The 13,415-nt window shown below is 44.2% G+C and overlaps 1 protein-coding gene across 2 annotated transcripts in view; it reads right to left on the bottom strand.

Moving 5' to 3' along the window:
* ufm1 (ubiquitin-fold modifier 1) overlaps positions 1–5,347 on the bottom strand; it is a 59,678-nt gene extending 54,331 nt beyond the window's left edge. For both annotated transcript variants that reach the window (XM_085999400.1, XM_085999401.1), the window contains exons 1-3: positions 5,264–5,347; positions 3,178–3,234; positions 1,942–1,999 (exon numbers count right to left, since the gene is read on the bottom strand). In XM_085999400.1, the coding sequence (XP_085855526.1) occupies positions 1,942–1,999; positions 3,178–3,234; positions 5,264–5,265 (117 nt within the window). In that variant the 5' untranslated portion in view covers positions 5,266–5,347. The remainder of the gene's footprint in view (positions 1–1,941; positions 2,000–3,177; positions 3,235–5,263) is intronic.
* Positions 5,348–13,415: the final 8,068 nt, after the last annotated feature.

Raw genomic sequence — 13,415 nt, 5'->3', positions numbered from 1 at the left:
GGAACCACCTACAAGATGACAAGTTTTTATCTTGTTTCCTATCCAGGAGTGCACGAGAAGTGCCTGAATCCTTTTCGTGTTGGAACCTTACAACCACAGAAAAGCCCCAGCTTATATCTGGGAAGGATTCAAACCCAAGTACTAAGTGTGAAAGGATAACGTGCCAACTCATTACATTAACTAGGCTCACAAGGTCATTCTAAAATTTATTGTAACTACAAACTAGCTTGCACAAAAGCCATGTTGCACAATCCAGGATATACTTTGTAAAATTATATAGTTGCACTGTACCCTGATTATATACTTATTAGTAAATCATTTTTTGTAACACAAACATCGGCAGATTTATCCAGCTATTATAAAAGGGGTCGAATTTCCGCTGGGTTGTCTCGATCATCCGCTGTAACTTCAGCAGAAGATCCACAGGAACACCAGAGAAATGGCATAAATGCCACTTGCACTGTTTCTCAGGGCCTTCCTTAGAACTTCTGCCAAAGCTATGGTGAACAATCATTAGAACCCCTGCAGAAATTCAACCCCAAAACATTTTAGTTCAACTAGGGATATAGATCAAGGTAAGGGGCAGGAGGTGTAGAGGGGATTTGAGGAAAAACTTTTTCACCTAGAGGGTGGTTGGAATCTGGAACTCACTGCCTGAAAGGGTGGTAGAGGCAGGAACCCTCAACATTCAAGAAGCATTTAGATGAGCACTTGAAACGCCATAGCATACAAGGCTACGGACCAAGTGCTGGAAAATGGGATTAGAATAGACAGTGCTTGATGGCCAGCGCGGACACGATGGGCCTCTTTCTGTGCTGTATAACTCTATGACTCTATCAACAGCACGACGAGGACAACGCTGGCAAGACTGCATTAACTTCCCATCCCTCCATCCCTTGTTGCCCGATAAAACAGTAGCGAGCCTTATTCTTGATAGCGATTGTTTATACAACGGAATGGTTTGCTAGGTCACTTCAGAGTCAACCATGTAGGGTGGAGTAGTCACGTTTAGGACAGACCAGGTAGGATGGCAGGTTTTGTTCCCAGGAGGACATAAATGAACAGCTGGGGTGCTTTTTTTGAAAAATCAGCTCGGGTTCTTGGTCGATTGCTCCCTACTCTGGACAATGAGTGTGTGGATATTGGGTAAGAACATGATTGCAGTGATGTCCTCCAATGTTCTCTTGGTTGCACAGCTCTTCAGGGGTCCCACGCAGCCGGCTTTTCAATGCAAAAAACGCGCATGCACGGTATTTTGAATGGCCCGCTCGGCGCCAAGAAAAATTACAGGGAACACTGATGCCCTCCCTACTCAAAATAGCCTGCCACTATTCACCACCAAGGCTCACACATGAAGAATGGTCACTTCAGCAAAGTACTGCTAGCGTTGGTTGAACCATCCATCAGCAACAATTAATCCCTTCAGGGGAGGGGAGACAAACTGGCCGGGGGGGGGGGGGGCGGGGGGTGTGGTGGGAGAGGTGAAAGAGAAGGCATTCCTAAAGGTTATGCAATCAGTATTTAGATTATTTGAAACTATACATCAGGAATGTAGGTATAATACTGTAGTGGCCCAGACAGCACATTATCATTGAGAATTAGAACGTGATGGAAGCCTGCACTTTTTCCCCATACAAAAATGAACAGTGTACAAAAGGACTGAGCAGCGTCCTCTGTCCATAAATAAATTACAACCGGAGTCTGTGACAACCCATAGTCAGCATGCCTGAAACGGTAGTGGGAGCAGATTCAATAGTATCTTTCAAAATGGAATGAAATATATGTTTAAAAAAGGAAAAATGTGCAGGGCTGAGGAAACAGCAGGGAAGTGGGACTAATTGCATAGCTCTTTCAAAGAGCCGGCACAGGCATGATGGGACGAATGGCCTCCTTCCGTGCTGCACGATTCTATGATTCGATCATGCATACTGATGTGCTTACCTCTTCTGCTGCAAACTTCAAAACCGCTGTGAAAGGCGTGACGTCCGGTACACTCAATCTGAAACACAACCAATCATCATTAACGTGGTCTTACTACCAGAATGTGCCTTAAATTCGATTTTTTATTCAAGTGCCTGGACTAATATATTTTATGGGTGGAACTGAAAGAGCAGGAAAAGATTATAATAATGGAGTTGTTGACCAATGAAAATAATCAACCTCTATCAATTAGGCTACAACAGACCCAGACATGAGGCAAGAAAAACCCCCAGTGGGAACCATAGATCCAAAGTCAGCTGTCCCTCCCAAGCATGCTGCCCTTAGCATATGCCATGTCTCAAATTACTCATATACTGCATCACCTAGCTTTGCATTCACAATCTAAACAACATAAACTGTTTACATCTACATTTTCCACTCCTCGCAGCATTTTAAAGACCCGTTTCACGTCTTCTTATTTCTTCTTCTTTTCTACAATAAATATGTTCAATTCTGCAGCTCTCTCTTCATAATGTAAGAGCAAAGTCCTGGAATCACCTGTTACTCTCTCAAACTCTCCGACGCACTCGTGAATGTAGAATGGCCAAAATGGAAGACAGTTTGGGGGGAGAGGAAAGGAGATTTCCTAAGTAGGCTATGCGTTATAAAATCTTAAAACTGTCCTTTATTAATAACTTCAGATTGTTATAAATAGCACACAGAGGAAATTATATCAAACATGGCCTCGCTATGATCTATACAAGGTTATAATGTACTTCAAATTAGAACGAAATGCCCTTGTAGTATACATTACAACCTCATTATAACAGCTTCCTATTGCCTGGAAACTTAATCCAATTCATGGACCATATAAAATAGACACAATAACCCTCCCAACACTGTTCGCAAATTCTAACAATCTTACTGAAATACTTTTAAAATAAAAATTTGTCCTCCAAAGTAAACAAAGTGATAACAATTTCCTCAAAACAACCAACTGTGCTTCCATCTTCAAAGCGTGCAATCATTTCCACAGCAGTTATAATATAAATATTTTAAGAGATCAAAGTTGCAAATAATGTTATATTTTATAAAACTGAAAAGATGAACCTCACCCCCACCCATACAATTTCCAGTGGAAATGATTTTAAAAGCAGCTCCAAAAGTCATTAGTCAGTGATGGATTAACAAACATTCACTCAGAGGATGACAAGTGTTTCAGACTCCCATGGACTTTTCTCAGCCACACTCACTTACACTTTGTAGGGCAACTTTGGATCCGATGTCAGTGTGATTTTAAAGGTAACCTTTGACCTAAAAAAAAGTAGAGAATTAGTCAGCCTCAACCAGCTGCTGTAAGTCAGTGTTAATGGTGTTAACCTGACTATTATTCATATTATTGTTAAAGTTGCTGTTAACTAAAATTAGTATTTATGTTAAGCTGCTCTTACTGGTGCTTTACTATAACTATCACTGTTTATGCCCATTGCTTTTTTTTTTTTACACGATTAGTAATATTAATACTACTACTGCTATTAATAACATTATCCCACTTTGTTAATATTATTCCAGAGGGTGGTAGGTCCATGGAATATGCTGCCCCAAAAAGCTGTAGAAGCTACATCATTACATAAATTTAAAACAGAAATAGACAGTTTCCTAGAAGGGAATTAAGGGTTATGGGGAGCGGGCAGGAATTTGGACATGAGTCTAGGTTCGGATCGGTCATGGCCCTGTGGGTAGCGGAGCGGGCCCAGGGGCCGTGTAGCCTGATCCTGCTCCTATTTCGTGTGTCTAATTCTGTTAGATTCAGGAGATGGTTCTGTGATAGTAGATTGGCGGTTAGGATCAGATCAGCCATGATCTTATTGAATGGCGGAGCAGGCTCGAGGGGCCGACTGGCCTACTCCTGCTCCTATTTCTTATGTTCTTATTCTTTGTTGCAAGCTTCATTAACTTATTTCTGTTATGAATATTAATACTAAAATTATTACTTCAAATCTCTGTTGCTGGTTTTTAAATTACTATTCCCACTATGGCAAAAAGTGCTGTTTTTTACATTGCTAGAAAGAAGTGGTTGCATTTATATAGTGCCTTATTAAGTCCTCACGATATATTTAAGCGCTATTACGTGGACACAGATGGCAGCCAAGTGTGCAAACGCAAATGAGAATGGCCCTTCTTGGTCAAAGAGGTGGGTGTTTAATGAAGGTATTTAAACACAAAAATTAAAATTTTAATGCAAGGGGAACCAGGACCCAGAGTAGGTCAGGGAGGAGAGGAGTGATGGGCAAGTGGGATTAGGTGAGGAATAGGAGATAGGAAACAAGTAGCAGAGTTTTGTATGATGTTTAGAGGATGCAGGATAGAACAGCCAGGAGAGCACAGCATAATTGAGCCTAGAGCTGACAGATTAGAGTTTCAGCAGATAGGTGATGGTAGGAACAGAAACAGGCAATATTAAAGAGAAAGAAATATGGAGACAGGGTGGTAGTTTGAGTGTTTTTTTGAGGGGGTGATGACAAATTTGAAAGGGAGGTGGAACAGTACCAGAGCAGAGGGAATCTTTACAATCAGCTGGCACAAGGACCAGGAAGAGAGATTGGGTGGTCAGCAGTTTGGGGGTAATAGGGTGGAGAGAGCAGGTGGGTCTCATGGGTGAAAGGAGCTCAGAGAGGACATGAGGGGAGAAAATAAAATGAGACATGGGTTCAAAGACACAGAGACATAGGGCAACAATGAGCCACGCTAACACTTTATTACTCCAGAGACTTGAGCATAAAAATCTAGGCTGACACTCCACTGCAGTACTGAGGGAGCGCTGCACTGTCAGAGGTGCCATCTTTTGGATGAAACGTTAAACCGAGGCCACGTCTGCTCTCTCAGGTGGACATAAAAGATCCCACGGCACTATTTTGAAGAGGAGTAGGGGAGTTATCCCCGGTGTCCTGGCCAATAGATATACTTCAATCAACATAACAAAAGCAGATTAACTGGTCATTATCACATTGCCGTTTGTGGGAGCTTGCTGCGCGCAAATTTGCTGCCGCCTTTCCTACATTAAAAGTAACTACACTTGTAAAAAGTACTTCATTGGCTGCGAAGAGCTCTGGGACGTCCGGTGGTCGTGAAAGGCGCTATATAAATGCAAGTGTTGCTTTCTTATAATAATGCTACTATTGTGCACAGCTGATTGACACAGCATTACTGTGACTATCAACACTGTCAAGTGAAGCTCCAGCCCCAGCCCCAGCTTGACGTGATTCCCAGGTCGGCAAGCCGGGACTCATTCCCTCCCATCACCCGCGGCCTCATTCCCATTCCCAGGGCCGGCTTTGCTCACATTGTCTCTCCGGACCGGCTCCTCGGCGCCCAGAAACCCGGAAGTGATGGCGCTGTCCACGTCACCGCTCACAGAAAGGACCACCCTTTAGCTGTCTGTCTAGAAATAGCTGGATTGAAAAATAACACTTCCAGTAAAAATCAAAATACCCGCTTTGGCCATGACTGGGTTATATTTTTGGGGGGGAGAGGGTTATTGTACGATGCTGCCACATTGCTCTCCCTAGCCCCATATTCAGCAGGCACCTTTTCAGACAGCTACAGTTCGGGGGGGCGGGGATGATCACTATAAAAGTGAAGCGAACATGAAGGAGTTTGAATCATTATTAATTGTGGCATTTGTTCACTGACCTTTTAGGTGTTTCTTTTATTACACTCTGGCTTTTGAATTACTTGTTTGAAAGTGCACAAAGGATTGGGAGAGATAGATAGCACTAGAGTAGGAGATAGTACGGTATTAGTGGGGTCAGACTAACAGAGAATACAAGAAGGTCTAAGATAGGTTTACAGTGCATGTGTGTAAACGCACGAAGCGTGGCAAATAAAGTTGCTGAGCTGCAGGTGCAAATAACCACATGGGAATATGATGTGGCAGTAACGGAGACCTGGCTCAAAAAAGGGCAGGATTGGGTATTAAATATTACTGGATATAAGGTGTTCAGGAAACATAAAACCCATTTACACCTTTGATTGCTGTGATTATCACTCTGCCGAGGTGTGATAAATGGCAGTTAGAAAGATTACCTGTAAACATCTGACATTATTCTCTGACTATATAAGCTGTGTTTTTATGCATCTCTCCACTTCACCTGACGAAGGAGCAGCGCTCCGAAAGCTTGTGATTTCAAATAAAGCTGTTGGACTATAACCTGGTGTTGTGTGATTTCTTACATAAAACATAAGAAATAGGATCAGGAGTAGGCCATGCGGCCCTTTGAGCCTGCTCCGCCATTCACTAAGATCATGGCGGATCTTCAACCTCAACTCCACTTTCCTGCACTATCCACATATCCCTTGATTCCCTTAATATCCAAACATCTATCGATCTCTGTCTTGAATATACTCAATGACTGAGCACCCACAGTCCTCCAGGGTAGAGAATTCCAAAGATTCACCACCCTCTGAGTGAAGAAATTTCTCCTCATCTCAGTCCTAAACGGCCGACCCCTTATTCTGAAACTCTGACCCCTGGTTCTAGACCCCCCAGCCAAGGGAAACATCCTCCCTGCATCTACTTTGTCAAGCCCTATAAACATTTTGTATGTTTCAATAAGATCACCTCTCATTCTTCTAAACTCTAGAGAATATATGCCTAGTCTACTCAGTCTCCTCATAGGACAATCCCCCCATCCCAGGAACCAGTCTGGTGAACCTTCGTTGCACTCCCTCTATGGCAAGTATATTCTTCCTTAGGTAAGGAGACCAAAACTGTACATAATACTCCAGGTGTGGTTTCACCAAGGCCCTATATAATTGCAGTAAGATGTCTTTACTCTTATACTGAAATCTTTTTGTAATAAAGGCCAACATACCATTTGCATTCCTAATTGCTTGCTGTAACTGCATATTAACTTTCAGTGATTCGTGTACAAGGACACCCAGGTCCCTCTGAACACCAACACTTCCCAATTTCTCACCATTTAAAAAGTGCTCTGCTTTTCTATTTTTCCTACCAAGGTGAATAACTTCACATTTTTTCACATTATAGTCCATTTGCTATGTTCTTACCCACTCGCTTAACCTGTCTATATCTAAAATAGGGAAGGAAAGAAAGGAGGTGGGGTGGCAGTATTGATTAAGGAGAATATTACAGTGCTGTAGAGAAAGGATGTCCTGGAGGGGTCAAGGACAGAATCTATTTGGTTAAAGTTAAGAAACAATAGAGGTGCAATCACACTACTAGGTGTATTCTATAGGCCACCAACTATTGGGAAGAATATAGAGGAGCAAATTTGCAGGGAAATTACAGAGAAATAAAAGAACTATAGAGTAGTGATAATGGGGAACTTCAACTATCCTAATATAGACTGGGATAGTCATAGTGTAAAGGGCAGAGAGGGGGAAGAATTTCTGAAGTGTTTTCAGGAGAACTTTCTTGTTCAGTACGATTCCAACCCAACAAGGAAGGAGGCATCAGGTTCTGGGGAATGAGGTGGGTCAAGTGGAGCAAGTGTCAGTAGGAGAACATTTAGGGAACAGTGATCATAGTATCATAAGGTTTAGCTTAGCTATGGAAAAGGACAGGGAGCAATCTAGAGTAAAAATACTTAATTGGAGGAAGGCCAATTTCAGTGGGTTGAGAATGGATCTGGTCCGGGTAAATTGGAATCAAAGATTGAACAATGGGCTGCCTTTAAAGAGGAGATGGTCTGGGTGCAGTTGAGGTACATTCCCACGAGGGAGAAAGGTAGGGCAACCAAAGTTAAAGCTCCCTGGATGATGAAAGAAATAGAGAGTAAGATGAAGCAGAAAAAGATGACAGATGTCAGGTTGAGAATACAAGTGGGAACCAGGCTGAATATAGAAAGTTCAGAGGAGAAGTGAAAAAGAAAATAAGAGGGGTAAAGAGAGAGTATGAGAATAGATTGGCAGCTAACATAAAATGGAATTCAAAAGTCTTTTATAGGCATATAAATAATAAATGGGAAGTAAGAGGAGGGGTGGGGCCGATTAGGGACCAAAAAGGAGACCTACACATGGAGGGTATGGCTGAGGTACTAAATGAGTACTTTGCATCTGTCTTTAACAAGGAAGAAGATGCTGCCAAAGTCATAATGAAAGAGGAGGTATTGAGATACTGGACGGGATAAAATTGATAAAGAGGAGGTATTAGAAAGGCTGGTTTAAAGTAGATAATTCACCAGGACTGGATGGGATGCATCCTCGGATGCTGAGGGAAGTAAAGGTGGAAATTGCGGAGGTACTGACCATAATCCTCCAATCCTCCTTAGATACGGGGGTGGTGCCAGAGGACTAGATAATTGCAAATGTTACACCCTTGTTCAAAAAAGGGTGTAAGGATAAACCCAGTAACTACAGGCCAGTCAGTTTAAACTTGGTAGTGGGGGAGCTTTTAGATACGATAATCCGTGACTAACTTAACAGTCATTAGGACAAGTGTGGATTAGTTAAGGAAAGACAGCACGGATTTGCTAAAGGCAAATTGTGTTTAACTAACTTGAATGTGTTTTTTTGATGAGGTAACAGAGAGGGTTGATGAGGGCAATGCGGTTGATGTGGTGTACATGGACTTCCAAAAGGCATTTGATAAAGTGCCACATAATAGGCTTGCCAGCAAAGTTGAAGCCCATGGACTAAAAGGGACAGTGGCAGCATGGATACGAAATTGACTAAGTGACAGGAAGCAGAGAGTAGTGGTGAATGGTTGTTCTTTGGACTAGAGGAAGGTATACAGTGGGGTTCCCCAGGGGTTGGTACTAGGACCACTGCTTTTCTTGATATGTAAATCAATGACTTGGACTTGGGAGTACAGGGCACAATTTCAAAATTTGCAGAATACACAAACTTGGAAGTATAGTGAACAGTGAGGAGGAGAGTGATAGACTTCAAGAAGACATAGATAGGCTGGTGGAATGGGCGGACACGTGGCAGATGAACGTTAACGTAGAAAAGTGTGAAGTGATACATTTTGGTAGGAAGAACGAAGAGAGGCAATATAAACTAAAGGGTACAATTCTAAAGGGGGTGCATGAACAGAGAGACCTGGGGGTATATGTGCACAAATCATTGAAGTCGGCAGGGCAGGTTGAAAAAATGGTTAAAAAAGCATACGGGATCCTGGGCTTCATAAATAGAGGCATAGAGCACAAAAGCAAGGAAGTTATGATGAATCTTTATAAAACACTGGTTCGGCCTCAACTGGAGTATTGTGTCCAATTCTGGGCACCACACTTTAGGAAGGATGTGAGAGGCCTTAGAGAGGGTGCAGAAAAGATTTACAAGAATGGTTTCAGGGATGAGGGACTTCAGTTACGTGGATAGACTGAAGAAGCTGGGGTTGTTCTCCTTAGAGCAGAGAAGGTTGAGAGGAGGTTTGATGGAGGTGTTCAAAATCCCACAGATTTAAGGTGATTGCAGAAGAACCAGAGACGACATTGTTGTGTATGTACCTTTAAGAGAATAACTGGTCTCAGACTGCAGTACCGGCAGTGACCACCCCTGTATAAAAGGCGCTAGAGAGCCTCTGTTGTTTAGATTCGTTATGGACTTCCACCAGTAAACATCTGTTTGTTTCTCTCCTGCTAGTCCATGTCTAAATCATTTACGGACTTAACACTGGCGACGAGTAAAGAAACGAACTTACCTGCAACTCAACAGCAGCTCCGACGACGTTGTTGAAGGTCGTAGCCAGAAGAAAGAAAAAAAATAGAGGCCATTGAAACTCGAGAAACGGGCGTCGACCGTCAATCATCGGGTTCAAGGCTTTGCAAGAGAGACTGTCCAGAGCCAGGCTGGGTTCCTCGGTCCGTGGTTTCCCAGCTAATCGGGCTGGTGGCAGGTAGTGCTCTGATCCTTCCTGGGCTGTGGCGGGCTGAAGCTCGATCGGGTGGCCTTTCAACGGGGCCGGGCAGCGAGTCGGGAAGCAAGGAGAGAGAGAGAGAGGGTGGAGCACACAGGGCGCGGCCGGTGTTTCAAAGCTGGGCAGCGTTCGGACCTCAGAAGAGGGAGTGAAGTGTCCCAGAGGGTCCACTCCACGACGGGAAGATAATAAAAGAAAATGAATTAATATTTAACGCGCAGGAAACCGTGGAAAGCAGCGCTAACAACAGCGGGGAAGAAGACAAAGCGCGGGAGGCGCCATTTTGTTAAATCGGAGAAGAAGGCAAAGCGCGGGAGGCGCCATTTTAGATTTGCAAGATGCCGAAGACTGGCTGTATCACTGCTTTTGATAATACATTAGAGGACTGGACCACGTATGTGGAAAGAGTAGAGGTATATTTCGAGGCAAACGGTATAGCGGAGGAGAAAAAGGCATCGATATTGTTAAACTTAATGGGCGCTAGAACGTACGGCCTATTGCGGGATCTGATTACTCCAGCCAAACCGAAGGCGAAGAGTTTTAACGAAATTGTTGCTGTTCTACAGGAGCACTTAAACCCTGCACCGCTGTTGATAGCAGAAAGATTTAAATTCCACAGGAGAACTCAGCGCAAAGATGAGAGCAATGCTGAGTATCTTACGGAACTGCGCAAGCTATCAAAGCACTGCCAGTTCGGAGCAGGACTGGCAGATACCCTATGGGACAAATTTGTCTGTGGACTCCTGAGTGAAGGAACACAGAAGAAGTTACTCGCAGAAAAAGAGCTGACGCTAGATCAGGCTTTCAACGTGGCAGTATCGTATGAAGCAGCAGCCAGGGAAGCTGCAGAAATTCAACAAAAACCACAGGAATGCGGCACCCACGAAATGACACGGGGATTTGCAAAATGTTATCGCTGCGGCAGAACTAACCATGACTAGAAGGACTGCTGGTCCAAAGACAAAATATGCAGACAATGCGGGAAGATTGGACACATTGCACGAGTTTGTAGGTCTGGGAAGAAGACCAGCGACAACAAAAAGGCTACTAAGGAACCGTACAAGAAAGTACAAAAGATGACAGACAGTAGTTCCAAAGACCAGATGAGCGATAATGAATCCGGAAACAGGAGACTAAGCTGTCTCAAACTTCACAATGTAATCGCAAAAGAGGATCACCGAACCATTTGGGTCACTCTCACGATAGCAGGGTCCCAAGTTAAAATGGAATTGGATACAGGATCAGCGCTAACCGTCATGAATCGACAAGACTACAAGCGGCTATTTTCACACATACCCTTGCGAGCGGCTATTTTCACACATACCCTTGAGAGAGACGTCCATCGTCTTGACGACGTATACGGGGCAAAAAGTATACCCCAGAGGAAAAATAAGGGTGCCTGTCGAATACAATGGCAAGAAAATACGGAAATTGTATCTCTACATACTGCCAAATGGTGGACCTCCGTTATTGGGACGGGAATGGATCAGGAAGATAAACTTGGATTGGCATTCCATTCATGCAATGATGGTGGACGGTAAAAAAGATGACGACGCCACTCCTGGACGATTGTCAACAATCTTAGCTAACGCCAAAGAGGTATTTCAACAAGAACTGGGCATGCTTAAAGGCGTAACTGCCTCGTTAAAAATAGAAGAGAATGCAGTTCCCAAGTTTTTCAAAGCGAGACCGGTACCATATGCAATTCGCCCAGCCGTCGAGGTAGAGCTGGAGAATCTGGAGAAGGCGGGTGTGTTGTCTAAGGTCGACTGGAGCGAGTGGGTGACACCCATCATTCCTGTCATGAAGAAAACGTTAAGCAATAAGTCCGGAGAGCCAAGGAAGATTCGCATCTGTGGGAATTTCAAGGTGACGGTGAACCCTGTCCTTCACACAGTACAATATCCTCTTCCAAGGATAGAAGACATCTTCGCCTCACTGTCTGGAGGGAAGCGTTTTACAAAAATTGACCTAGCACAAGCATATTTGCAGATGGAGGTTGAAGAGTCCTCTAGGAAGTATCTCACGATAAACACTCACAAAGGTCTTTACCAGTATCATCGATTGGTATTCAGAGTAGCATCGGCTCCGGCGATATGGCAAAGAGCGATGGAACAAGTCCTGCAAGGGATTCCGGGGACTCAGTGTTACTTGGGCGACATCCTTGTAACAGGTGAAGATGACAGTGAACACCTTAACAACCTAGAACAGGTGCTCACTAGACTACGGGAACATGGGTTGCGAGCCAACCGCCCCAAGTGCGAATTTTTTAAGAAACAGATATCGTATTGTGGCCACGTGATTGATGAAGAGGGGTTACATAAGTCCCCTGACAAAATTGAAGCGGTTGTCAAGGCCCCAGCGCCTGAAAATGTGTCGCAACTGAGGTCATTCCTCGGGTTGGTGAATTACTATCATAAGTTTTTGCTGAATTTTTCGACAATTCTGCACCCACTGAACGCCCTGCTACGAATGGGGGTAGCATGGAAATGGAGCGCTGATTGTAAGCGTGCTTTTCAGAAGAGTAAGGACTTAATCACTTCAAAGGAAGTATTGGCTCACTACAACCCAGCACTGCCAATCAGGCTGCCGTGTGATGCGTCTCCCTACGGCATTGGGGCGGTACTGTCACATAAATTCCTTGATGGTTCGGAGAGGCCGATAGCTTTTGCGTCACGCTCGTTAACTTCTGCCGAGCGTAACTACGCCCAGATTGACAGAGAGGCCCTCAGCCTAGTGTGGGGGGTGAAGAAGTTCAATCACTATCTGCACGGTCAAAAATTTACTCTACTAACCGATCATCAACCTCTTGTCTCCATTTTCAACCCTCAGAAGGGTGTACCGATAATGACAGCACAACGGCTGCACAGATGGTCCCTTTTCCTAGGGGCACACCAATATGACATCGAGTACAAAGGAACTAAACAGCATGGAAATGCTAATGGATTGTCACGTCTACCGTTGCCGACGGTGGAAGAAGAAGACCTTGTAGTAGATCCAATGGAGTTATTCCACTCGACCATAGTCGAATGTCTCCCTGTGACGAATGCAAACATAGAAAAGGAAACACGGAATGACCCGACACTAGCACGGGTCTATGATTTAACGGTGAAGGGATGGCCAGCACATGGTGAACCACTGCTGCCAGCATTCTCGCCAAGAAGAGAACAGCTGTCAGTGTGCAGAGGAACCTTGATGTGTGGATCCAGAGTAGTAATTCCACCTAAGTTGACGGATAGAGTGCTCAATGAGCTTCATGAGGGTCATCTGGGTGGGGTAAAAATGAAGAGCTTAGCCAGAGCGTTTGTGTGGTGGCCGGGAATCGATAGAGAAATCGAAGAGATGACCAAGAGCTGTGCAGGATGCCAGAAGGTCCAAAACGCCCCACCACAAGCTCCTCTGCATCCATGGGAGTGGCCCTCATCTCCATGGCAAAGGGTGCACATTGATTTTGCTGGTCCCTTCATGGACTCGATGTTTTTAATTGCGGTGGATGCACATTCAAAGTGGCCAGAGGTAATAAAAATGTCCTCAACCACCACGGAAAAAACGATCACAGTTTTACGAACAATATTCGCCAGGAATGGGCTGCCTGAACAGATTTGCTCTGACA

This window comes from Somniosus microcephalus, chromosome 10, assembly GCF_052327205.1.
Source record: "Somniosus microcephalus isolate GS21.2 chromosome 10, FLI_Smic_1.0, whole genome shotgun sequence".
NCBI classification, from domain to species: Eukaryota; Metazoa; Chordata; class Chondrichthyes; order Squaliformes; family Somniosidae; genus Somniosus; species Somniosus microcephalus.
Note: the sequence above shows the minus strand (reverse complement) of the source record. Positions and strands in the feature narration are given on the sequence as shown.